The sequence below is a fragment of the Oreochromis niloticus genome, linkage group LG12 (assembly GCF_001858045.2).
Source record: "Oreochromis niloticus isolate F11D_XX linkage group LG12, O_niloticus_UMD_NMBU, whole genome shotgun sequence".
Taxonomy (NCBI): domain Eukaryota; kingdom Metazoa; phylum Chordata; class Actinopteri; order Cichliformes; family Cichlidae; genus Oreochromis; species Oreochromis niloticus.
In genome coordinates, this window is record NC_031977.2 from 30,157,223 (window position 1) to 30,183,953 (window position 26,731).

The 26,731-nt window shown below is 39.9% G+C and overlaps 2 protein-coding genes across 6 annotated transcripts in view; one reads left to right on the top strand and one right to left on the bottom strand.

Moving 5' to 3' along the window:
- The first annotated feature begins 1,570 nt into the window (after positions 1–1,570).
- On the top strand, positions 1,571–3,440 carry pebp1 (phosphatidylethanolamine binding protein 1). The gene is made up of 4 exons (XM_003454169.5): positions 1,571–1,797; positions 2,097–2,206; positions 2,422–2,522; positions 3,071–3,440. Exons 1-4 carry the CDS (start codon positions 1,663–1,665, stop codon positions 3,286–3,288), a joined length of 564 nt encoding a protein of 187 aa, XP_003454217.1. The 5' UTR covers positions 1,571–1,662; the 3' UTR covers positions 3,289–3,440.
- A 1,147-nt stretch (positions 3,441–4,587) lies between these two features.
- Positions 4,588–26,731, bottom strand: part of taok3a (TAO kinase 3a) — a 63,182-nt gene continuing 41,038 nt past the window's right edge. For 4 of the 5 annotated variants that reach the window (XM_003454168.5, XM_005473620.4, XM_005473621.4 and 1 more), the window contains 11 exons: positions 26,554–26,635; positions 22,533–22,700; positions 21,183–21,380; positions 18,720–18,857; positions 13,491–13,727; positions 12,509–12,637; positions 11,446–11,649; positions 10,596–10,835; positions 9,965–10,177; positions 9,300–9,482; positions 4,588–5,972 (listed from right to left, as the gene is read on the bottom strand). In XM_003454168.5, coding sequence (XP_003454216.1) covers positions 5,811–5,972; positions 9,300–9,482; positions 9,965–10,177; positions 10,596–10,835; positions 11,446–11,649; positions 12,509–12,637; positions 13,491–13,727; positions 18,720–18,857; positions 21,183–21,380; positions 22,533–22,700; positions 26,554–26,635 — 1,954 coding nt within the window. In that variant the 3' untranslated portion in view covers positions 4,588–5,810. Of the gene's footprint in view, positions 5,973–9,299; positions 9,483–9,964; positions 10,178–10,595; positions 10,836–11,445; positions 11,650–12,508; positions 12,638–13,490; positions 13,728–14,253; positions 14,392–18,719; positions 18,858–21,182; positions 21,381–22,532; positions 22,701–26,553; positions 26,636–26,731 lie in introns of those variants that run through there. The other variant, XM_025912026.1, reaches the window with a different exon arrangement.

Below are 26,731 nucleotides of genomic sequence, written 5' to 3' on the forward strand. Positions count from 1 at the left end.
CTTTTTTTCTATCCAACACGAGGAAGTAACTTTCATTATTTCTTTTTGGTTTTGCTTTTGCCTTTAAATTATCTTGACAGACTGCTCCAGCTGGTGGTTCACAGTGGCTATTATATGAAAGTACAGCCATAGTTGGATTTCAGTTGATATACACAAACATCTGTGTACAATACACAGATGTTTGGACACAAGGCAAAAGGAGGTCCCCCTCCCCTTTCATTTACCTTAGATAAATAAATAAAACCTTCTAAATTTATCAATCTTAAAAAGCTTTAGCTAACATCAAATGTTACAGTATGGTTGCAATTCTCAGTCCTGGGCTCACTGTAACTACTTTATGTGATTACAGTCCCAGATTTTTTATTCTAGGCAGATTGTGGTTCTCAGTAGGACTACTATCTGGTGCAGCTGTAAAGTCACACAGACTAAAATAACAACCTAATTACAATCATGAGCTTGCATAAGGGTACTAAAAAAAGTATGGCCTGTAGGAATAGGAGTATTGCCTGTGAAGAAAGGGAGAAAGAGCTTTCACGGGAGTCTTACACATCACAAATCAACACAGTCTAAGCTACAACCATACTCTAACCTAATTTAAAATTGTCTGGAGTCAGAAGGCTAAGCATTTAACATATGCTTACTCATTGTTTCAGTGTGTTTAATTTTCATTTTTTTTCTTTTTTCTTTTCATTTATTAAACTCAGTTGATCTGAAATGCACTTTCCTACCCTTTACAAATACTAGGACTGGACTGTCAGACTGTGGTTAAAGTCAAAGCATGCCCTGTTTTTTGTCATTTTCTGCAGGCTGCTAAAATTTTAAGGAGGGCTGACTGTAGGATGTGCTTATTCCTGAAAAGACAAAACAACAACAACAACAAAACAAACAAAAACAAAACATACCCTCCTACCACTACCCATAACTTTAATAATAAGAATCATTTCTTCCTTTTGCTCAGTTGCTCAAGTGTCTTGAGAAAACGTTAACGCCCATTGCTTAAAACAGTGTATAATGTCAACGTTTTAAAGATGGAAAAGTCTGGAAACATTAAGTGTGTTAATGGAGCATGTAAGGTGGAGAAGGGAGGAGCTCAGGACGGGTGATGTGATTGACAGAAACCTTAGCAAATCACAATCCACAAAAGAGTAACGGAGACTGCGCCCTCTGGCGGGATTTCCTGTAGGTTTTTGTTTGTGCCCTTCAAAGTGGAATCAGATTACTGGGAAAACCATGATTCACCATAAAGAGCCAAATATAGAAGAAAAAAAAAAAAAAGTTAATTCACGCCTCAAATAAGGGCCATGTGCTGGGGAAATGCCTGCATTGAGCATCATGTATTTATCGATAGTATGTGCAAATGGGCAACATTTTTCATAATATTAAAGTAGCAATGCCAGGAGCTAATAGAAAAGGATGATTGACAAAAGAGTACAGTGATTATAGTTTTTGAAAATTTTGTTTGTTAAGGGTTATTTCAAAATTTCAAAAAGAAAAACATTCAGTTTTTAAAGTGTTTAAGTGTTTTTTTCTAACTCTTAAACACGCGCAGTCATTCCATGTTGCACATTTTCTGCTGGTCTTTGAATGCAGCACCGTTGGCAGTTCTCGTGCATCTGCAAGTAGCGTTTCAGTTTGAATCGTCTGCAAAGCGAACGCCTCAAAATGCCTGTAGATTTGAGCCAGTGGACCGGGCCTCTTGCCCTACAGGAGGTCGAGGAAAAGCCTGCAAAGCCCCTGACAGTAAAATACGGATCTGTGGAAATAAATGAGCTGGGAAAAGTGCTTTCTCCAACACAGGTTTGTCAGCTAACCACTGTCTGTTAGCAAGTGTAGCTACTAGCGTCGCTTCTTGGTGTTGCGTTTAAATGCTGTTTAAAGTACTGTGTTAACACGCATTTCTCTAAACTAACACTGCATTAAAAATGATTATGTGGGATTGGTAAGATTAGTATTGTAACCGTCTACCACAAATGAATTGGGTTACATAATGCTCCCTGGAAGTATGCGTTTAGTCGATGGCATTTAGCGCCCCCAAACGGCTCAAAGTCCGGCATAAAAGTGAAAGTTGACGCACTTTTGTCCGCGTGTTGCTGCAGGTGCAGAATCGACCCACCTGCATCGAATGGGAAGGATGTGACTCCAGTAAACTGTACACTTTGGCCTTGACCGACCCCGACGCTCCCAGCAGGAAGGACCCCAAATTCAGGTGAGAGGGGCATGTTAACGGAGCACAGACAGGACCTACTGGGAGGCCACTGCAGTGGGCCAAGGCTTTTGTGCCACTTATATCTGAGTCTTGATCATGTTCAAAAACACAGTTTCATAGCTACATTTTTATGCACCAGGATAGTGAGAGCTCGTATAGTTTCCGTACAGTTCAGATTTTGAATTTTAAACGGATTATCTTTTCTTTCACTAAAGGGAGTGGCACCACTTTCTGGTAGTCAACATGAAAGGAAACGATGTGTCCTCTGGCTGCGTCAAGTCGGACTATGTGGGCTCTGGCCCTCCTAAGGGCACAGGTAAGAATGAATGAATGAACCTTTGGACAGTGTTGGGAGAATCCAAGTTTCCCAGGTGGCAACTGCCACAAAAATGTCCATTAAAATTCAATCTGACTCGCTCTTAAATTTTAGCAGGGCTGTGGTGCATGTGTGAAATTAGATTTCAAAAGACCAATGATGCCCTGATGCACATGCACCGTGATAACAGAAATGACACAAATGGAAATTACTAAATAACCAAGTAAAAGTAACACATGAACAAGTGGAGTCTATAGATAATTTGTAGAGCTCGTCTTGTATATGCAAAATGTGTTTGGTACAATTTTGCATTCAGATCACAATTCTTATTAAAAAAGCTGCCAGACAGGAGAGGGCTTAAGGGGGGAAAAACAAAAACCAAAGTTAATGTTCTGTAGTGTGAAATGTGGGAAAAAGATTTAGACATGCAATTTTCTTTTCATGGCATCTGCTGTTCATTCTCTTTGGAGTTTAAAATAAACTAACTAATATTTTTTTTCGTAGTGTGTAGTTCAACAATTAAAACCCTCTGTGCTTGTCCGACTCAGGTCTCCACAGGTATGTGTGGCTGGTGTATGAGCAGTCAGGCACCCTGTCCTGCAGCGAGCCTGACCTCACCAACCGCTGCGGAGACAACCGTGGCAAATTCAAGATCCAGAGTTTCAGGGAGAAATACAGCCTGGGAGCCCCAGTGGCGGGAACTTGCTACCAGGCTGAGTGGGATGACTATGTTCCTAAACTGTACGAGCAGCTGTCTGGAAAATAAAAAAACAAAGGACTCAACAGAATGACCCCAACAGCATTAATAAAAACTATTATTTTCCCACTGTTGCCTACTCATGCTGTGACAAAAATAAACAACTCCTTGGCATAAACCTGACCTGTACTCAGCTGCAATAAATCTGATGGACAATGAAATGGTTGTGTTCTTTGGAGAAATGTTTTCTATGAGATCTAGAACATCTTGCTGTGCCTGTCAGCAAGATTATGTCTAAACTACCGGGACGATTTTCAGAGGAAGCTCTCAAATCTTTACAGCTGATTTAAGGGAGCCATCTTTTAGCTGGAGGGGCAGCAGAGGGCACCACCAAGAAAAGGAAGGAACTGATAAATTCATTCCTGCTTCTAAACAAAAACAAATAAAAAAAAGACCTCTTTAGATTTTGAAGATACAATATTGATATTTCCAAGCTGAAATAAAATATTTTGATCATGCCCACCAAATGCCTCTACTAATGAGTTCTGATTGGTCAGTTAAGGATTTACAAAAAGGACATCCTCCTCTGATGCCACCCATTTTTAAAAAAGCAGATACAAGCAAAACAAACTTCTGTGTGAAAAAGACGGTTGAAGGTGACTGCTGCTAGCTATTCTGTTACTCACTTCCTGTTTTAATCGTCTGTACAGTAGCTCATGGTGCTGTGACATCCTTAAGATTCACAGGAATGTGTTTGACTATGATCACAACCTGTATAAAAAAATAAATAAATACATATATGAAACAGGAAGTCCAGAAAGAGAGTACATAGGGCATCTTTGGTGCAATTCTGGGTTGTGCCAGGAATGCAAGGCTTGGATGAAGGATGCATTTCTGTTCTAATATTTTTTAAAATGTAAATGTAAAAAAATCATTTTAGGAATTTGTCCTTTGAGACCAAAGTGTTCTATAAAAGTTTAATTTTGGGAGGTAGGCTATATTTAGTAACTTATTTACAGTGAGGAGAAATTGATTACCATGAACTTTGAAAAAACAAAAAAAAGATCACCAGCCTTTCAGTGACCTTTGTCCATGTAAACAACTACAGTAGTAGTTCCCGTTGGATCATGCAGATGAAGCTTAAGGTAGAATATTAAAGTTGTAGACATGGTTGGTTTAATTCAGCCCAACTTGGTTTTTTAAGGACAGGGAGTCAGTGCACTTCTCAGGTAAAATGCTAAACGTCCAGATGATTGCAAAATTAAACAATATGATTAAACTGAGTTTTTTTCCCCATCTAATCTTTTTTCCACTGTTTTTCACAGTAAATACCCAGACTTTACCTTAGACATGTAAAACACCTTTTCAGTTTGTGTGATGAGCACTTTATTTACAAATATAATTAAAAGCTCTGACAGATTCATGCCTTCTTTTTAACCTGGAAAAAAAATTAAAGTGCATGCAATAATAAAGCATCATACTGGTCTGGTTTATAAGAAACTACACAGCTCTAGAGTTGTGTAAAGCAAGAAGTGGGGGGAAAAATGAACTGAAAAATCCATTGATAGATGATTGGATTTGAAATACTATCTGAAGAGAGGGGGAGGGGAAAAAGCGCTTTTAAAAATTCTTTTTCTGATTTAAGTGACAGTTAAAATACAATACGAAAATAAGTAAAAGCTCTCCATAAATCCTTCTATACACAAAGTACAAGTCCCCCTGCCCTCCCCATGAAGCCCTTTGTGCTAGCTGGGAGTTCACATCTCACGTGTATTATATTTCACATTGGCTGCCAGTGCAGAGAAATCAGTACAATACACATGTTGAGTACCATGATTCACCCACCCTGCAGTAATCACATGAAGGAATCACATATACTATAAGTGTACCTGTATGTACATTGTGAGTTTTCCGTCAAAGTATCAAATTATTTAAATTGGTCCTAAAAATGTCTGCGTGAATAAATACCAAAGAAGCAGCCCAGACGAACAGCTGCGGAAGGATCGGTTTGATTTTTCACTTTGAGAGATTATTTTTTGCGCTGCTCGACACCAAAAACAAAGTAACAAATATACTTATCGCCTCTGAAAAAGCATGGTTTTGGAGCGATTTTTGCTCATCCTACAACCTTCAATTTTGTCTCCCTCCTTTTTCTCAATTTCCACTTTTAGTCACACCAAAAGTGTCATCATTGCACAAGAAACAAGAAACACTGTGACTATGTTATTCTTACAAAAACATGACAACCACAGGAAGTTATCCAGCATATTTTTTTGTCATCTTGTGACACCACAGAGGCAAGGAGGGGGAGGAAGTATAGGTTGGTTTGTCAGGGAGGGGTGGGGGACACTCAAACCTGCCATCGACCCTGCCTGACCGGCCCAGAAAACACACCAGAGCTGATCCCGAAGCCGTTTCTTTTTTTTTTTTTTTTATTCTTTTCATTTTTTAAAGTGTGTTTGAGGGAGGGCATCAGCAGCTGTGAACACCTGCACTGTCAGGTCAGGTCAAAGGAGAGGTGGGGTGTTCTGAGGCAGACGGTTGCCCCAGGGGGACTACATGAAGACGGCGGCGGCAGAAACAACGGCCCCTCATCTGTAGTCGTCCTTGGGAAAGTCCAAGGTGCCCAGGTTGTTGAAGCCCAGACGCATGCTTTCCATGTCAAAAGTGTCGATCTCCCGCTCCTGGCGATCCAGCAGGTGTTTGATGCGGTCGGTTCGCTCCTTCTGAAGGGAAACCAGCTCCTCTTCAATCTGCAGGTGACATGGGAACAAGAAATACTCAAAGTTAAATGTAGTTTACTCATTTCTAAGATACATTTGTCTGTTTTTGATGATCATTAGGTTTTGATTTTCCCTCCAGTTTAAATATTAAAAACTTTTTTGTAGGCCTGAAACAGATATAAAGCATCCTCAACACTGCACTTTACAAAAAAACCAAATACAATTTTGAATGTTCAGTGCTTTAGAAAATAATAATAGAGGGCAATGTGGGATGGCCATGGCTCAGGAGGTCGATGGGGTCAACTACTAATCAGAAGGGTGATGGGTTCAATCCAACTCACATATCAGCAAGTGTCCTTGGGCAAAATGCTCGACTGATACTCCAAACAGCGCCCGATGCATCCATCAGTGTGAGAGTTGAAGCGATATATGACGCATTGCATGGATGTGTGTGACTGAGGGGGTTATGCTTGTAGTAAAAATCTTTTTGAGTGCTTAATTTACCAACATATACAATTAAAATATAAATATAATAAACATACTCCGGTGATTATTTTCCAGGCAAGCAAAAACCTAAACTGGGTGACACTTTTAAACGTGACCTATGCACCTTAGTTATTCATTAAAAAATAAGTTTTTCTTTAAGCATAGTGTATTTGAGTTTTGTCATAGCTCGACTTGTAAAAGCAGAGATGGCATGGAAGCATTAATGACATCAATAATGGCTCTTCGTAGAGCTGAGAATAGTTTTCTGGTGATGTAATGCAGGACCTCTGAGTAACTGGTGAAACCAGTTAATTTATGCAAGAACAGCAGATATTTGCAACAATATTTTTCAACATTATTCTTGGGTTATTTTTTATTGTTAGATTGTTCACTACTCGGTCACTGGGACAGACTTTGTTGTTTTCAGTTGATATTTTTAATATGCATAAACAAAAAAAGAATCTTGGGTAAGTCTAGACAGTGAGCATGAGGTATTTTGCTTCCTTGATCAAATGTGTGTTAAGTGAGAATGACAACTGCAGAGCTGTTCATGCTGGGCATTTTTAAAAAATATCCTCACAACATTACGATGAGTTTAACTGCAGGCACACTTCATGGACTGTTTTTGTTACCTCGAAGGTGCAAGTCTGTCAAGTTGTATTCACCACAAACACAACTCAGCACACACGTCCACAGGTGAGGACAAAGCAGTGTGTGGCGCAATACGGCAATCTTGCCAACTACTGAGCATGCACAGAAAACTCCAGACTCTGACCATGAACCGAACCGGAGGACAATAGTGCTTCTAAAACCATGACATCATCCGTCTCGGTGTGCAGATCTGGATGCTGCCAGGAGATGGCAACAGACCACCACAGCCTGCACCGGCTACACTGGACGGCGGGCGGCATTTCGAAGGTCCCTTCCTTTGTTGTCGGAGTGCTGTCTACTAGACTGTATCGATGACGTAGGCCACTTTTGAAGGAGGCATACTCTCATCTTATTACATGTCATTGCTATACCATACAGGTTGTATAAAGACTCATGTTAAAGACGGCAGATGTCTATCAGGAGTGTCTTGCATCACATTACGGGACAAAGACTGACAAAACTATCAAATGTTTGGAACATTATAACAAAGGTGATAAAGCCCCACGACAGCTGCTGATATCACAGCTGAGAGCAGGTTGCACACATTTTAGACACTTTAGACTGAACGCATACAGCAACCTATTATGAACAAGCTTAATAATAAGCTACACCACATAAACTGTTAAAAATAGAGGATGATGCTGTAATAAGGGCTCAATACTGTTGTCTAGAGATTTCACCATCATTACGAGTGTGTGGGAAAGAAATGGTTGTCTGCGCCCCGCAGGAAGCCATGCCACTGTCATCACCACCTATGGTGAGGGAAATCTGTGTCTCTGTGAACTTGTGTATGTCTGTCGGGGTCACCTTTAATGCCCACGCTGCTTGCTGATGTGGATGCAAATGAATACCCCGATCTGTTTGCTTAAGCTTCAGGTGAACTAGTTGCTTTTCAGCAGATTATCGCCTCTAGACAGAGCTTTAAAAAGTCTCCTTCCTTCATGGATTAATAGGAGTGATGTCAAGGAAGGATGCAGAAAAAATGTATTCAAAACTTAAAAGCAATGCAGTAGCAGTTAAAGAGATGGACTTCTGTTTGCTTTATATTTTATTTTTTCATATTTTGTTCCTTATAATAAAAGAAGGCATGCTACGCTGCATATCAGGTTAGGCTGTATATAAAAGATGGACACAGAGTTTCTTGATTTGCAAAGTCAGATTTTTGAAGTCTGAAACTTTTTGTTGCTTTCTCATGTTTGAAACTAAGTGTGATGCATGAGAAAAACTGCTAATGCCAACTTGGATCATAATTAGAAAAATGAACCTTATATTTTATTAAACAACAATTAAAACTATTGATTGAGATACTAAGCCCACTAGCAAAGTGTTTAGTGAAGTTACAGATCAAGTTAGAGCTAGTGACATTTTTTCAGACTTTCAGACTGATCTTTTGCCAGTATGAGTAGTGGCCTCCTATTGGCAATGAGAAAGAATAACGATTTAAAGCGCTTCTGCACTGGCTTCAATTTTCAGACCTGGAATAGTTTATATAAAGTTTAGGGTAAAGTTAGCGATGATTGTTTACACATCATCTATTTAGAAGGTCTTTAAAGGATCTTACAGGAGAAATGGCAACAAGAGCAAAAACGGTTTTTTCCCTCAAAGGTATTTAATACGGTGCAAAACATTCGAACTATGGCGGGCACCAACTAACTTGCAACATCATACTTTTATTCTGCCTTAACCCAACTTTATGTGTAATTTTAATTCTTTTCTTCTGAAGCCTTATGTTGCTCTGGAGCAGTTGTTGTCTTACAGGCTGTCAGTAATACAACTTTTCTTTTGTTCTATTCTTGCTTATGTTCCAGCTCTGTACTGAAAAAGCACATTAGGTAAGCTGTATTTTCTTTGATGATGAAAGTCACAGATTTAATTAAATGGATGCAAATATTCTCTGTTTGTTAAATCAGTGGGGATACTTTAAGTTGATCAATAGACTGAGGCCAAAAGATAATTTGTTTTATATCTGAGGGGAAATAGCGCATCCCTATTGCCATGTCAGTAATAGTGTTTTATTTATTAGAGTTTGTCTTGAAGTGTTTGAAAAATTCATTCTCTGTTTTAAAGACAGTAAAAAAGATGTTCTCCTTGTGCGTTTCATTTATGGTAACTAAACTGACCAATTATGAATGAACAGCTTTAAAAAGCATGCTCTATAAAGGCTTGAAAACCCCCAAATGTATAGCTCTCATTTAAAATAAAGTGTTTATTTCACAGCACCTTTTGTTCCAGGTGTGCTCGGCGCAGCGACACCTTCTGCTCCAGCTTCTGCTGCTCACGCTCATGCTGTGCCTCGGTCTGCATCTTGATCTTGCTCTGGTAGGCATTGAGCAGCTCCATCTCCTGCTGCAGCTGCTGCCTCAGGGCCTGGCACTCCGCTTCCTGGGCCTCATCCAGACGCAGCTGACACAGCCGACCATGGGCGGCAACACGGGAGAGAGAGGTACAAAGACACAGAGAGAGAGAAGTTGGGGGCGGGGGTTACATGGACAAGGAACACACAAGGAGAGAGAGGGAGATAGAGGGGAAAGAAGACACAGAGATGAAATGGAGGCGGGGAGGCAGTGACGGAGGGATGGAAGAAAGTAGAAGGGCAATGGGGACAGACAGGGCAAGGAAAGCCAGTGGAAAGGGCGGGAGGAGGGAAGGTTGGAGTAAGACATGAAGGGAGATAATGAACGAGTAAAAAAAAAAGGGTGTGATACGATGGAGAAAGACAAAACACGAGACCAACAAACAGGAGAAAAATACAAGAACATAAGCAACAGGTGGAAAGAAAGGCTTCATATACTTCATTCATTTAACGTGACCGCCTGCGTTTTAGTAAAGATAAATTTTTGTTTAGCAAATATGACGAAATATGAAATGAACTTCTGTCTGCTCACCGCCTGCGAAGCCATCATTTCGTTGATGCTCTGCTCATACTGCTCAGCCAGAATGGCCAGCTTGCGTGTCTGCTCATCCTTCAGGGCCTTGAGCACAGTCTTGTGCTCTGCCTTGGGCGTAACTTCCATCTGGTGGTGGCGTAGGGCCTTGTACTGTTTGGTCTGCACCTTACATGTGTCCTGAAACTGCTTCTTGATCTGCAGCTCCAAAACCTGAAGGATGGGCCAGAAAAACGGTGACAGTGAGAATGAAATCAAGAGTTAAATAGAGCAAATTTTTGAAAGGTTAGAGGTCTAATGTTGTCCCGATCAAAAGGCACAGTTCGAGGCTTTGATACCTTAAAGGCAAATAAAATGAAATTCATAGGTGACATATTTTGGATATTCTTACACCATTTTTCCCAAATTAATGAATTTGTTACATTCATATTGCATCACAGTTTTATCAAAAACTAGATGTTGCTCATCACTTGCGCCATTGTAGAAGTGGATCCCAAAGGCAAGGGATTTTTTTTTTCCTTTTAAGGATGATGGGGAAAAAAAGGATTTGAAATATTTCAAGCACTTGTATATCAATCCATCAAACAATATATTTAAAATATGAGATCGACTGGTCTCTGCGCTGACTCACTTTGAGGTTCTTGGGTTGCTGCCGGAGCTCCAACACATGCTTGCGATGAAGTTCACGCTCACGTCTGTTGTTGTACTCAATCTGGTTCTCCAGCTCCGTCTGGTGCTGCAGGCGGATGAGGTCCATACGAAGCTTCTGCAGGGTCTTCAGCTGCCTCTGCTCCAGTTCCTGCGTGGACTCATCGTGGCGGATCAGCATGGCATGCTCCATCTCTTTCTGGGTTTTCTTCTTGTTCAGCTCCTAGGCGGGCCACGAGGAGACATGGAGGTTACAGCAAGGGAATAGAAGGATGAATCTCAGCGAGTACTGTTGATAAGCATCAATTTGACATCAACATATTCACTTGCAGAAATCAATTTTACTGTTTTGTTTTGTGCTTACAGCATTGATTGCAACTAGTAACAGCTGAGAGGAAAAAGGAAGAAAAAAAAATCAATAGACATCACATATTTACTTTCCCCCCCATCTTGCTTCTAGTTTCAGCACATTGATTTTGGAGCATTTTCCCACAGAAAGCTTTTGGATTTCCTTAAACTCACTCAAGATTTATACAACAGCTTTTCAGATTATGGCATTGTTGGCTTGTTTTGCTGTGGATTAATCCTGCTTATAGTTAATATAAAACACCTGACAGATCTAAATAACACACTACTGTTTGCTGTGAAAACATTTGTGGGACTTTTGTACACCAAGATCATAAACGAGGGTTTAGGATTCAAACTCACGAAGTGGGCATATATGGTTTGATCAATTCAGTCAGAAATTTACAGTAGTAAAATTGTCCAAAAGCAAAACAGTTATAGATTTACAACTTGCACACGAGTTTTAGAAACTTGTATGTCCTCCACACCTCTCTGATCTGTTCCTGCTCCAAATCGTGCCTCTTGATCATGACTTTGCGCTTGAAGGCGCGGCAGTTCCTGTCGTAAAAGACCCTCTGCTGGGACAGCAGATGGGCCTCCTCCTCAGCCTGGGAATGTTGCATGTTCTCCTTGTGCTTGGACAGACGCTCCTGTTTCTCCTTCTTGGGTGTGCTGTGGTCCTCGTTCATCTCCTGATGAGAGGTGGAAATTCCAAGTAGAAGAAGGAATGGAGAAAGGAGATTGTGTTAACATACACAAGACAGAAGATAGAAGTATTACTAGTAAAGCCTTCATTGTAAGCAGTCGGTGGTGAACTGTGTAGTTTGGGATGTTAGTGTATATGTGAAAAACAAATGTTGCCTAAACAAGCTATTTGTAAGCCATTTTTTGCTGGGAAATAAAATAAAACTTCCATTCAAATCAACTTTATCAAATATTTTTAGTAAGACCATTTGGTCAACTCAAGGTGACCTTTTATTTTGAACAACAGTTTACTTTTAAAGCCAAAGGAAGAAAAAGAAAATCTTTTTCTTCTCAATAAAGGAATTTTCTTTCTCTTTCATGGGCAATCTACAACTCGCGCTAATGCACTTAACACATGAGCCTGATCCCTGCTCTCTGTGGTGTCTAATTCCGTTATAGCCCTCAGTTGGTGGGAAATATCTCTCTCTGCCAGTGATGCTTTCTCCTAACTGTGCTGACCTAATTTTGGTCACTTATCATGTAACTGAAAACACAGTGTATCACACTGCCAGCCCACATGAGTATTCTCTGGATTCTTTTACAAGGTTGTGGTGGTTCACAAGTGCTCCGGTGAGCGTATGGATTACTGACTTTTCTTGTTTGTGTGTACATACATGTGTAGGTACACAGTTGGCAGGCTGAGTGACTCAACGCAACTTCCAAAAGACCATGCTGAAGTGGAAGTGTATGTTTGTGTGTGGGAGCCTGATTCTTCAGCACAGAGCGCAGAAGGTCACGTGTCACCCATGAGAAGGCGTGCGAAGGAGCGCGCCTGAAGGAAAGAGGAAACCAACGAGCCCAACATACCTCCTTAATCTTCTCCTTGCAGAGTTTGTACTGCTTTTTCTGATTATCCAGAAACGTGGTTAGCTCCTTCTTCTGCTGGGCCACGATCTGCTGCTGGAACTTCTTCTCGTCTGCCAGCGCCGTCTTCATCTGGACAGAATAGACAGGGACAAGAGCATGGTTAGATGCCCCTGACCAGCAACAGACAACACGCCACCAAACTGTGGACAAATACATTCATGCACAAACCTATATAAAAACATTAAAGTATATAAACTAAAGTATATTTGAAGATAATAAGTTGGTTGATTAAAATTCTAACACAAACAATGTCCTGCTTAATTATAATATGAAAGTTAAAAATTCTAGTCTGCACATTTCTTAATCAGATGTTATACTTCAGATAAAATTACCATAACATTTGTTCTTCTAGATGATAAAACAACCTTTTTTTTTTAAAGATAAGAGACATTGCAGTTGAGTTATAGAATTCTATGTAAATATCTAGTAACATGTTGGTTTGTGACAGCCACATGTCCCTTATTCATGACACTGTTTAGATGTACAGACTCGTCTCCATAAACAGATAAACTATCTCCTTGACTGTTGCAGCACACATGCTGGGTGCTAATCACAAAGATATACAACGTGTTTTTCAGAGCGTGACACTCTGTGACCCAGTTCTGCCCCTGTGTTTCATCACATGTATCATTGGGTGGCAGCAGTGGGTTAAGTTCTAACAAAAACTTCCTCATTACTCATTGCAACACTGAACAGCTTTAAAATAGTAACACTTCAGAAAAGAATAGAACTTTTTGACGAGTTTTTCTTCAGCAGCATTAGAAACGTCACAGCTTCAATATCATTCCCATTTTTTCAAAGCAGACCATGTCCACCAGCCAACTGTTGCATCGTACATGTAAGTCAGTGTCATCATTTGTGAAGTAACCTAACGGTTACTGCACTTATTCATAATGTCCTGTAACACTATCAAAAGTCCCACCTCTTTCTCAGAATGCACAGCATGCCGTTTTGCCAGCTTCTCCAGTTCGATGTAGGCGTTGTTGGCCTGCGTCTCCACCTCTTTCTGCAGCTTGAGCCGATGCTCGTCCATCTCGGCCTTTAGCTTGTTCTCCAGGGCGATCAGCTGCTTCTGGTGCTGCCGCCGCATGCGCTTGTAGCCGGACATCTGTTCCCGCAGCTCACTTTCCTGCTCATGCTCATGAATCTGTTTGGTCACCTGTGGTGAGAGAAAAGTTAGAGGATGCAAATCAAATTATTTCACCAGAAAAAAAAAATAAAAAAATGTATGGGGTGAACCCAAACAGTAATGCCTAATTGAGTAATTCGATATGATCAAAGTATCTCGGTTCATTTACGAGAAGAATCTCAAACAAAAAATGTTACAAAACAAAACAGTTCACCTGTTGTAATCAGACTACATTACTTGCTAGTTTTACATGTACAAGAAAGAATCTAAAATAATGACATTAAGAAGCAAATATTTGAAATCCACCACTTCAGCTGAACAAAAGCTCTTTCATCTGACAATCTCAGATTCGCAGACACTGCACAGAATAGCCGACTTCAAAGTTCCTCAAATTTATTTAAGTCAGAGCGTGGGAAAGAAAAAAAAAATGCTATAAAGACAATAGTAAACATCTGCTGTATGACTAAATTTAACCTGAGGCAATGACCTTACTGGTATTTCTTAACACTTTCACTTATTCTTGCTTTTAACCCAAACCTTGACCTGACCCACCAACCTGAGGACAGAAAGGGTTCTCCACATCTAGGTAGTACTCGCTCCGCATCTTCTCATAACTTCCACCTGAACTCCTCAGGCCAAACATGATGGCAACTTTAGCCAAGTGCACCAGCATCCAGGAACCTTGTGCAGCATCCTATGCCCGGCAGAACCCTGCCTGAGCTCCGATGCCACCCTGAGACCCCCCCCCCGCCCGACACACTTTACTGGACGTTGAGCCCCCTCCCTCTCCTTGGTTCGCGCCCTGGGCACGCAGCGGCCAAGGCAGACGTGTGAACTGTGAATGAGGCAGTTGGACACCGCGGGCCAACAAGAGCACAGAGCAGCTCTTTAGTCAGGCTAACGCTAAGCGGCGGACAGCAGGTGGGTCACATGAATACCTCATTGAGAAAGACTGAGAGAAGTTGGAGGGGGGTGTTAGAGAGGAGCAGGCCGAGAGATGAGGGGAGGGAGGGTGATTGCAAAGGAGAAACAGCAGATGGAGAGTGGCTGGGAGAGAGTTAAACAGGAAAAATAGAAATAATCAGCAGTAAAATAAGAGCATCTACATTGAGGAACAAAAAACAGGGTGGAGGGGAAACGGGGTGGAAATATGTGGAGGCTGAGCTCCCCTTTCCTTAATCTGCTCTGAATCAATACCTCTACTGTAATAGAACCTCCCAATCCTAGTCACTTGCTTCGCTGCCACCATGCATACAGCCACAAAGGGCCAAGTCAAGTCATGTGACGGCTTCTTTCACACAAGGCTTTGGGACTGGAAAGGAGATCATATTCAGGGAGAGGAGGGAGGGAAGGCATGCAGGCTAAAGGTGAATGTTTGAGTGAGTGGGAATTAAGCTGCCAAACTTTAATTTTTGCTTATTTTGCAGTTCAAGATGATCCGTCTTCACAGAGTTTAACTTGTGTGAACGTGCAAGCCTACTTAAATAGAAGAATTATTGCTGGTGGTGACTGATGCATTTTTGTTTGCAATAAATTAACTACAACAGTCCACTTAGTTTGATCTCTGTGTTCGCAAGGCATTTAGTGTCAGTGAATATGCAATATCACAGTTGTGACTTTATGATAACACAACATCGAGGGCAAGAGCCAGACCTGCGTCGATATCAAGAGCCTCAAAACGCCGAAATCCAAGTAAATATTTATGCTCCTGGTAGGAAGCAGAGGAAGACTATCCCCTTGTCAAACCTCCATGATTCTTCTTTATTGCTTCCTCATTACATTAAGGAAAACACATTTCAACCCTGGTAGGTACCACATAGAAAAAGCATGGCTGTAGTTTGAATGTTACTGCAGATGTATAGTAAGATGTAGCAAAGACATCTGGTTTGCAGGAGGAAGCAAAAGGCCTCAGACCTTTGTATAGCATGCCTTTTTCCTGTCAAATGTGAGATCTCCCTTCTCATATCTGATCGCAAAAATAGGACTCAAATGCAGAAGATGTCCATCTAGCTTACTAAATTCTGACACTGACCTGTAAAGAACAAACATTTTTAATATATATAACTGCATAACATGAAAGTTAACAAGTACAACCTTAATTCTGCAAGTAGTATATTTAAGCGCTGCAAGAAAACTGATGGGGGAGGAGCACATTTTGATGTGCCTTAAACTACACTTTATTCTCCCGTCAGCGTTTATGCTGTCAGGATACAAACTGCAACCAGCAGCTAAAGAATAGATGAAGTGAAATACTTTACAACAATGTTGTCTCTCACACCAGCTTACACTTCAGTCAGTGGCTTCATCTAACCTATAATAACCCCTGTCCTCGCTCTCACTCACTGTCTCACATTCGTTCACCTTCTCACTTTGCATCCATGTCTTTCCACAGTTTTCCTGTCTCCTCATCCTTTTTCCTTTTCCACACATGTCCCTGGATAATTTTACATCCTGCTCTCCTTCACCTTCTTTTCATGCCTTTTCCACAATACCTCTCATGTCCTCGGTTTTACCCCTTTCTTCTCTCGTTTCCCCACTGCTACATTTGTTCAGACTCCACTCTTCATTTCACCAGTAAATGTGATGTTCTTTGGGTTTTTTTGTCAGTTAAGATTTCAATCAGCACTGCTCTTAAGTTTCACCTTTGTTTATCTATCCTTTTCTTTGCCCTCTTTCAGTTCACTAAATCTTTAATCTCTTGCCTTTTCCCTCAAATCACCATGATTTTTCTTTTCAAAATAAGTATAATTATTTTTATTTTAGCTAATAATTCCCCCCTATTTAAGCCATTCTTAATTGTTTATGTTTTCTCACTTGTGTTGCTCTCCATCTTCCTCTCTGGCTATCAATCACCCCTCGCCATCTGGACCCCCCACACTTTCCTACCTCTCCCTCTTTGTCTACCTGCTTCCAGTCTCAGTGAGTTGAGGCCAATGTGAGGATGTCTGCGCTTGGAAGAAAAAGATGATGTAATCTCTTCCAGTGCCGGTGGGCAGGACCGGTGCTGTTACACTACAGAGGTGCTGCCTTTTTTCAATTATACAATGTGTAACCTCAGCTGCCATTATCTAGTTTAATCCACTGCAATATACAATGGAACAAAAGTATTTTCAAGTATGATTAGTAGTGTTTCTTTAAAGGATAAATGGGAGAAAAACAATTAACAAAGAGTTAAGGTGAGGAAAGAATACTTTTTTCCCCTTTTATGGTAAATTTAAGTGAGAAAATGATCCAGGATACAATTTCCCATCTTTTGTGGCTAAGAACAAATATCTATGAACTCTACAATCCCTGTTTTCTGATGAAAAAGGCATCTCACCATCTTGTGAGGAGGTAAAAAAGGCAGGCTTATTGCCACTGTAATCTGTCATGTCAGTGAGAGAACATGTGAGGTTGTTTATGTATACATCAACTTCTTTCCCTAAGCGCTATAAAGGGAGGACTGTAAAAAAGTGTTTTTTATTGGGGTTTTTAAAAAAAAATTATATGTGATTAAGTGATATTAAGTGAGTCATGATCAGTTTTTATTGTAAATCACATTGTTATATTTCCTTCTAATGCAGTACTGTACAGTTTCCTAAATTCAGAAATCACATTAATTACAAATCAAAATATTACTTGCTCCTTAATTTTCTCCATAATGTGTGTACTAAAAAAACAAAACAAAAAACCCAAACAAGAATAGACTGACCTCCGGTTTTGCAAGAAACTACTTTCCAATGCTGTGAAAATGACAATAAGTCTTTCCAAGCAACTCTCTTTGGTTTTAAAACGGTAAAAACAGCAGAGCTAAACATTTGATGATGCATTTTTCCTAGGCTGAAACCTCACCCACATACTGCGATCCATGCTCAGCAGCAGTCGGAAGACTACATCAGTTCACAGTTATGCATGAGGGTTTTCAAACTACTGTTCCCAACTCCAGTCCTACATATACCATTTATCATTATTATCTGTTAAATGGTAAATGGTAAATGGCCTGTATTTGTATAACGCTCTACTAGTCCCTGTTAATCATCTGCAAATCAACAGAGCCCATAAACATATGACATAGAAAAAAAAATCAAAACAAAAATCATGTAACCTGCAGTACTGTGGAACTACGGTTGCGGTCAACAGAAAACACACACAGCATCGGACAGTCACTGGTTCGTGCTCTCTTCAAGGACAATATGAGGACACACAGTTGCTTGCGCACACAAACACAAACACACACACTTCTTTGCTTACATTCTCTTGTATGTGACAGATTTCTGGTTTAAGACCTGGCAGCAGAGGGGAACTCACAATTAAAACCAGTGGGTCATGGTTGGGTAAACACACACAAACACACACACCACCACAACTACTTTCTAGTTACTAGAGCCGGTTTCCATGACAACAGACAGGGAGGGAGAGAGAAAGAGAGTCATAGAAAGAAAGAACGTGCGAGAGGGAGAGAGAGAGTATTCCACCCCCTTCAACTCAGAATATTGAGTCAGATCTGAGAATGATGTATTATCAAATGGAGGCGAGGAAGAAATAAAGGAGAGGGTGGGAGGAGGGGAGTGGTAATGCGAGGTGTAGTACAAGAGGAGAAAACAAAAGGAGTGAGGTGAATGAATGGAAAAAACAGCACAGAAATAATATAGTAGACAATGACCCAAACAAAGTGAAGACCAAAAGATGGGAAATAAATATTTCAAAAACATCTAAACATGGAGACATACCATAACATTACACCCACTGAGACTGAGGTCATTCACCCACCACATTCACAGTAAGCTTTTTAATAAAGACAAATAAAAAATGCCCTTTAATGCCCTCATACTCCTGCGGTGTGAACACAAAACTGAGAGATTTTGGCTTCTTCGAGAAGTAATTTTTAAAATTTGTTTGGCCTTCCAAACCAGTGCAACTTTTAAGTAGAATAGTTGGAACACATTAATGACACTGAAACATTTACAGCATGCAGAAAAGATGCTTTAGGACCTTGAAAAGAAAACACCAACAGAAAGAAGAAAGTTTTAGGTTCAGTCTTACCAGTGAGGCAGACTTTATGGTGGCAAAGCGGCCCTGGTTTTTGTAGTTTTGAGCCTGGCTGCTCTTATCAAAGGAAGCTGGCGTCGGCTCTGGCCGATGGTCCCGGTGGATCCCGTCATCCCAGTTGTATTGATGGTCCTGTTTGAAAACAAAGGAGAGAAATTTAGGACTGGTAAATACTAAAAGAAAACAGAAAAAATAACAATCAAGTTAAAAAAAATGATAGTGTAAACTATGCTGCACTGCAGGGCACTCAACTCTTTTTTTTTTTTTTTTTTTTTTTTTACTTATTAAAACTGGGCCAGTATTGAAATTCATCACCATAATTCTCTGACTTACAAAAGAAATACTCCCCACTGATTTAACCCATACAACTTCTACATTTCACAAAGATTCTTCATCATTTGATAAAACTGTGTCAACTGTAAGCTTGCATGTCGTGATGAAACATCAACACCCAGCATCCCCAATAAAATCTGACTGACAAACATTCAGGGCGGCCCAGGGACCAACGAGTGCTTTTATGCGTGGAGGGAAATTCACCGCAATCAGAAAACAATGTGTGTCATTTTTAATTGTTCTCATCACAGCCCCTGAACTTGAAACAGCACACTGGTTGTCTGTTCATAAAGTGACAACCTTATTCAAGCTCTGTCAAAATACAAAGAGCAAATGAAGAAAGAGAATGACAGAAGTGACAGCCCTCTCTTCACAGAGTTTAACTCTAATAAGATTTTCAATGAGAACGTAAAGCACTGTATTGACCTGTGTGTGTGTGTGTGTGTGTGTGTGTGTGTGTGTGTGTGTGTGTGTGTGTGTGTGTGTGTGTGTGTGTTCGCACACACAGGATGCCACATGTGCAAGGGGAATTTGTGCTGCTGCTAGCTGACATGTATACACAGCCTTTGTTCTCAAAGTGTGAACGGTGTCAGTGATGAACTTGAAGCAATCTGCAAACAGTGAGGACTGTGTCAATGGTTTCCATGGTTTTGGGGGGAGGGGTTTATGCATACTTTTGAACGGTGCGAGACACCAAAGGATGTTTGCACAGAGCCATGTTTCCTTTTCATTTGTCAAGTGAGACAGTTATCAACCCAGAAAAGAAGTGAGTCAACCAGTAACACGGCATTTGTTGATTACGATTGCCGTCTTTGTTTCTTCTTCCATGCACTGAACTCTGGGAAAAGTGTTTAAGACTGTTTACTAATACTATTTCATAAGACAGGAAAAATGGTGGGTACAAAGTTAATTCCACAAAATGGCTTGACTTTTTTGTCTCTCTTTCAGTGGCGCATCTCAGAAAACAAACTACAAATCTGATTTGACCTTTGTTGTGACTTGGATTTCTGAGACTTTATAATCTTCTTTATTTTGTAACAGTAAAACCATAACTCTGAAGTACTGTACAGGTATCAATGACTTATGCAAGAGATATTGTAGAAGGAGGAGGCATGTCTCTAAACCTAAATATTGCAGCTTTGTTACCCTTGCCCCCCAAATTCCCTAAATAAAAAAAACATACTCATCAAGTTAAAGCTGTGTATTGGTAGGAATAGTTCTCTAATAAAACCCATAGCAAAAGTGTGGCTATGTGTACTTTATAATCTTGGCTTGCTGAGTTCATATTTGTTCGTTCCTCCCACTGGAAGAGTGCACTAGGATGATGTTTACATCAGCACTCTGGATTGAGCAATTAATGGTGCTGTGATGTGGTGACATATGTGCATACACAGCTGGAGTAACGTGTGGTTTAAAGAAAACTTTAGCTAAAATAAGCTAAAATGATGGCAAGTTTTCAAAAGTTTTAAGGGTTTTTTGGGGTTTTTATTTTTAAATTGATGGTGATGCTATAGATTTTCTTTTTTATGTCTCGGTGACCACTGAAATGAAAGCCATGGCTCTCTTTCCATTCATTCAAATAGTAGCTTCAAGATAACCCCCCCCAATCAATTCCAAGATGGCTGTCAAGTTGTAACATTTATTTCTAGAAGGAATTTATTTCTCCATCTTGATTTAAAGTGATGACCACTTTGTAGCCAACAACTGGTTGCCATGGCACTTTTCAGGGTCTGGTTGTACACGGCACCAACTTGCACTACATATTTCCCACTTGGTTATATATGAATTGGGTATTCTTCACACCCTCTGGTAGTCCCTGCAGTAGCTGGCCTTAGATGAACACAGTATTTCAGTGGTTGTTTGGACAGTTGTTGCTAGCAGTTGTTGAAATTATTCTTTAATTATTTCATAGTCTCTGGCTGTCACAAAACTGTCTCCAGTTCTATATATTTTTTAATTAATTAATATTTTAAATTGTATTTAGTTTAAAAAAAATCAGATTAACACTGTTTGAGTATGATGGCTGATGCTCAGTTAAAAGGCTTTGGGAACAATAAGAACTCCCAATACTGGTTTCAAACTTTCAGCCTTAATCACCATCCCGTCTTCACCCTTAATTTTTACCTTCTTGGTGTGTGGGGCGGAGTCCAGGGTGCTGCTGTAGTCTTGGGGATGCATCATGGTCATATCAGAGCAACTGTCATCCAACACCTCCTGCATGCTGTTCACGCTGCTGCTCTGGCTACCCGTGCTGACCGAGGTGCTGGGAATAGAGTGGTTGCTGCCCAGGCTGTTCATCTTACAGCTGGCTGCCTCGCTGTCCTGCAAGTGCGCACAACATACACACGTGTTCAGAAACACACTCAAGGAATATACAAAAATCACCTGTGACCTTTGCCCAATTGTACCCAGGCTTTCTTCAAACTGTACCATTAAATGGAGTTGCCTCAATACAAGGGGGAAAAAAAAAAAATCACTAATGCCCTCTAGATTGCATTAGAGTCAAAGTCATGCTAAATTGCCTATTAACCTCTAATTGTTAAGATGTGTGTGTCTGAGTCATTCAGTAGTGTCTGAGCTTATGTTAATGGACAGTGGTCAGACAGAGGTCTTCAGATTAGAAGTCAACTTGAAGGTGTACAAGACAGATACGGGATGAAACTGTGTAGCTTTTAGAAGCAAAAGTCAATTCACTTAGGTCTAAAGCAACAGGACAGGATATTTACTCAGTCTTTCCACATAAAACAAGGATTGGTACAGCAGGTTTTTCAGGGTAAGGCTTTCAGCAGTGTCTTGTTGCACTAAGGTCTGGTGGCTGCTGTGAATTGCGTCACATGGTGTAGGATGACATTACTGTGGCTACGAGCTGTCCATAACTGTTCACTTTACTTCAGGCCAGGTCAGCTAAGGGACATTTCATCTCAATGTCAGGCTACCAAGACTGCATGAGAAAGACTCCCATTTGTTGTGATTTCAAAGTGCTGAAGCAGTACTGACTAGTATGGAGTCACCATCTCTGAGACTTAAGTGCCATCCTGAGGATGCAGATAAACTATGCTGTCCCTCAGCCTTTTTGTCTGAAATCATCTGTTGGCCTACAGATGTGTGAAATAATGTGCTTAAACTCTGTCACTGGTGTCAAGTACAAGCACTTATTTTATGTAGTGGTGATGGAAATTTTAAATATAATAATTCTTTCAATGACTTTGTGAAAATACTCTGCAGATTAACAGAATCCAAACCTTATTTTAGTGCAACTCTGCTACTTGAAGTCTGTGGCTACATATATGCAATTTTTCACCTCCATATTAACTATTGTTACGAATTGAAGAACTGTTTCTGGTGCCACTCTCTGTGATCATGCACTCTGCAGAGTTTTTTTTTAACATTAATTTGTCTGTTTAACATTTAATTTTGATTCATAACCTGTTTCCCCATTAACCTCCCTTCTCCCTTTTTTTTTCTTCCTCCCACCTCCTCCTCCTCCTGGCTCTCTCCCATGGGCCCGTTGTGTTTCTCCTGGTATAGGATCTTTTTCATCTTGCGGTACTGCAGATTGTCGAGCTCACGCACTGCATCCTTGGTCCTCTGGATGAGGTCAATGAGAATGCGTGGCGAGCGTTCCCGACGTACAAAATCATGCTGAAGAGAAAAAGACAGACAGTCAGTTACTTCGTTCAAGGATTTAGTCAGACTTTATTACCATACAAGGAGGAAAATACTGGGTTTAGAAACTAGAGCTAATCTTTCTATTAGGGTTATCTTTTTTATTTGCATTTCAATTGCTGTCTTCATGTCATGCAGTTTAATTTAAACTTAATATTATGGATGGTTTTTTTTAGGTAATATTAAAACATTTTTTAGTAAAACAGTTTTTCAATAGAAATTCAGAAAGCATTGTTTCACACTACTTACAATATTGACATTTATGAGGGAAATAAAAAAAGCTAAACCGGAATGAAGATAAAATTTTATATATTAACTACTTTCTTTTGCATTATTTTAAATATTGGCACAATTTACAGATCTTTTAAATTGGTCGTAAATATTTGGAAGTCATTTAAACACATCTAAAATTTTATTTCAATGAGCACCACAACTCTAGCAATCACTAGAGGGCGCCTGTAGGTTGTTCAACCCATTCTGGTCCCAGCACTCAATACGCTCTACTACAGTCTCTGAGAAGGTCCATATAATCGATTTTTATAAATACTCCTAATCTTTCTCATTTCAATAAATACTGTTTGGAATGCATTTGGCCTTGCACCACGTTAATGAGAACTTTAATTAAATCATGTCATATAACAAAAAAATCCCACTGAGCATTGATAATTGAGAGATTTTAGTCATTAAATGTGTATCCTTTGCTTTTTTTTTTTTTTTTTTTTTTTAGAATGAGCTACACACATTAACCTCTGTGGAGGAAAAAAAAAAACATACTTAGGTGTTTCTTCCATCAGGGGAAAGCAAAGCAAATTGGACCTTGTTATTTACTAAAAGAAAGCAAAATCCTTCCAGAAGAAAAAAAAAAAAAAATATGTGAAAGGTCAGACTTCCTTTTAAAAAGACAATCAGTGAATGATATAATGGTTTCACACTTTTATGGAGATCATTTAGGTGATTATCATTGCTGAGTCTGTCCAGTGCTAGTGAGATGAACCTCTGTAATCTAATGTACGTGCAATTTGGTGGAGGTTGGGACATTGTGCATTTATGTAATTATTCAATGAATAACCAACGGGTCAGAGTGGGATTGGTGGGTTGTGGGTGAGAAGGTGGGGGTCGAGTGATAGTGGATGGCTATTTTTAATTTGTGTTTTTTTACAAACAATTTAGGGATGAAAAAAAAAAAAAAGAATAAAAAAAAGCAAAACAAATAAAAACAGAACAGATATTTCTGCCCAGCACTTCCTCCCACTACAACACAAAAACATGTTCACACCTCCTCTTAGTCACTCTCATTCATAAAATATTGGCTGCATAAAAGGCTAAAATATATTCAACCTAAAGGTACTTGACTAAAATATTATATTCTGCATGAAAAAATATATATATTTAAGTCTATTTTTAGCCATCACTCTCTGCACACCTTCCTCTCCATGTGACAGATGCCGGTGTAATGGGTTAGTCAGGACACAGAGGAATGACATCACACACTGAAAATAGAGATGAGAGTGATTTGTCCCATTTTCTGATTGACCTACACCAGAATGTGGGTGGTTGGCCACCCCCATCCCATCATCCAGTGAAGTTATCCCCAGGATTCCTCCTCATTATGAGGTTAGTGTAAAGAAGAAGTGACAGCAAATCTACAGCACCTGGAGTCTTGTCTGGTATATGTATTGTGGCATCACTAGTGCCAGAAGTACTCATCCATACTCAGTTTTAGCCTGTTCTTTCAGGATAAATTTGTTTTTAACACATACTATTACTAAGTTTTCAGGCTACCGTTACTGCTTTAGTCCAGTCCACATCTACTGCACTGATAGCAATAACAGCCACAAAAGGAAAAGGCTATTATGTTTGATGTGTTAAAATAATAGTTCAACATTTTTGGGGAGATTAGATTTTTTTGGCTTTCTTGAAAATAATTAGATGAGCACACAAGTACAAATCTCATATTTGCAGGAAAGTATACGGATGAAGCAAGCAGTCATTTAATTAAACTTTTAGCATTATAACAGGAAACAAAGGGAATTTGGAAAATATTAAACACTTCATGAATATGTCATATTGCATGTTGTTTCACATACAAACAGGTTGAGGTTTGTGGAATTTTGCAAATTGGGCAAAGTGAGAATTAGTAGTAGTAAGTAGTCTAACCAGCTACTCACAACACATCATCTTTGCAAACCTTATCATTTCCTGCTTAGTCTAAGCTACATATTGCATGGAAAACAATCACAAAATACTCATTAATTAATCGGTTATTGAAATCATAGATTTAAAAAAGCAAAGATTCCATCTGTTCAAATATAAGGAACTGATTTTTCTTGTAAACTAGGCCGAATTGAATTATGCTATTAGTTTTAGATGATTACTCAAATACAAAATTAAATTTGAACACTTCCTTTCATGCTCTGGGAAGCTGCTGTTGTGCTGTAAATATCTGTGGTTAGCAAGTAAATTTATACAGCTGAGAAACTCAGAGTTAGTTTTAACTATTAAAGTGAGTATGTTCATTTAAACGAAGTGTACTTACGGGGGGGGGGTTGAGGTCACTGAATGGTTACTCTTTTATTTTTCATAATTACCATTATTCTGAATGAGGTTTGCAAGGACAGAGAGTGAATTTAACCTGAAGCCAGTACACTGGTAGCTCAAGGCCCACAGATTAGTGACCTGATTTTCCCTTTAAAGCGCTTGGAGGGGCGTGTGCCTGTGTGTGTGCCTGTGTGTGTGTCTGTGTGTGTGTGCCTGCACTAAAATGACGAGTAAATTTGTGTGCGTCTCAGAAGAGAAAGTGGGGTATTAATCATAAACTAACACCCCAACCCCCAAGCCCTTCACTATAAAGCAGGCCCTTGGACACTGATCCAAAGTCTGTTTGGTACTTATCCCTCTTTAATGGTTTTTTCAGTAAGGATTTGGGTCAGGGGTGCTGGGAAGAGTGCATTCCAGTCAAAAGCCCCATCCTACCAGACAACAGTCCAGATCCCTTTATTTAACCACTCCCTAACCTCACACCTTCCTCCATAAAGTGAGACAGGTGTGAAAAGTCCTGCTTGGGCTTCAACACCACTGAGCGTGATCACCAAGAACTTAAAACTCTTAGTGCACCAATAGGATTACCTGTTGGTCACACAAACAAAAAGATCATCTCCTCAATCACAGGGAAACACAATGGACATGCATGGATTATCAGCGTATGCTCATTGTGGTTCTGGAGATACATATGGGCTGTCACTGGCAGGATGGCTTTAAAAAAAAAAACCCAAAAAACAAAACAACTTGCAGCTTTAAGCGTTTAGTTTTACGAGATTATTTTATCTATGTTTGACAACAGTAACATTTTCCGTTTCAAGGGATTAGATGAGTTATATTATATAAGAATTTTAAGGTAAAATTACCGTTGCGGTTCCACATTCATACCTCCATACAAGAACATGGAGGATTGTGCCAACACGACTGGCACATCAGTGTTCGTCAACATCAGTACTCAAATGCAATTTTTTATGTCCAGCACAAGAAATTTCTTTCTTTTGTCTTTCTACTCATTTTATCACACTGTGTAAAATGCCGCAACAATAAATATAATGAGATGCAGCTCTGTGGAGCTCAATTGTCTTCCTCTGTCTTATCCCTTGGCTGTAAGGCATGGGGTGGTGGTGGGGGGAATCTCAGTAGGATGCTTGATTCCTGTGCTTGAAGAAGACAGTGTATATATGCTTGCGTATTAGGGAGCCGTGGGTGGATGGGAGTGACTCATCCTCATGACTGACTGAGACAGGAAGTGAGGTCACAGCTGGAAAGATTACTGAGGAAACCCACTCACTCGTAGCAGCTCCCCCGACGAGGGTCTGTCCTGAGGAATTTTCAGCAGGCAATAGTCAACAAAGCTGCGAAAGAGGTCAGACCTAGGTAAAGAGGACAGTGAGAAAGAAGTCAGTCATAGTCCTTCTTGGACAAATATTTTTAAAATCAGAAAAATCTTAAGTAGAAATGACAGTGAC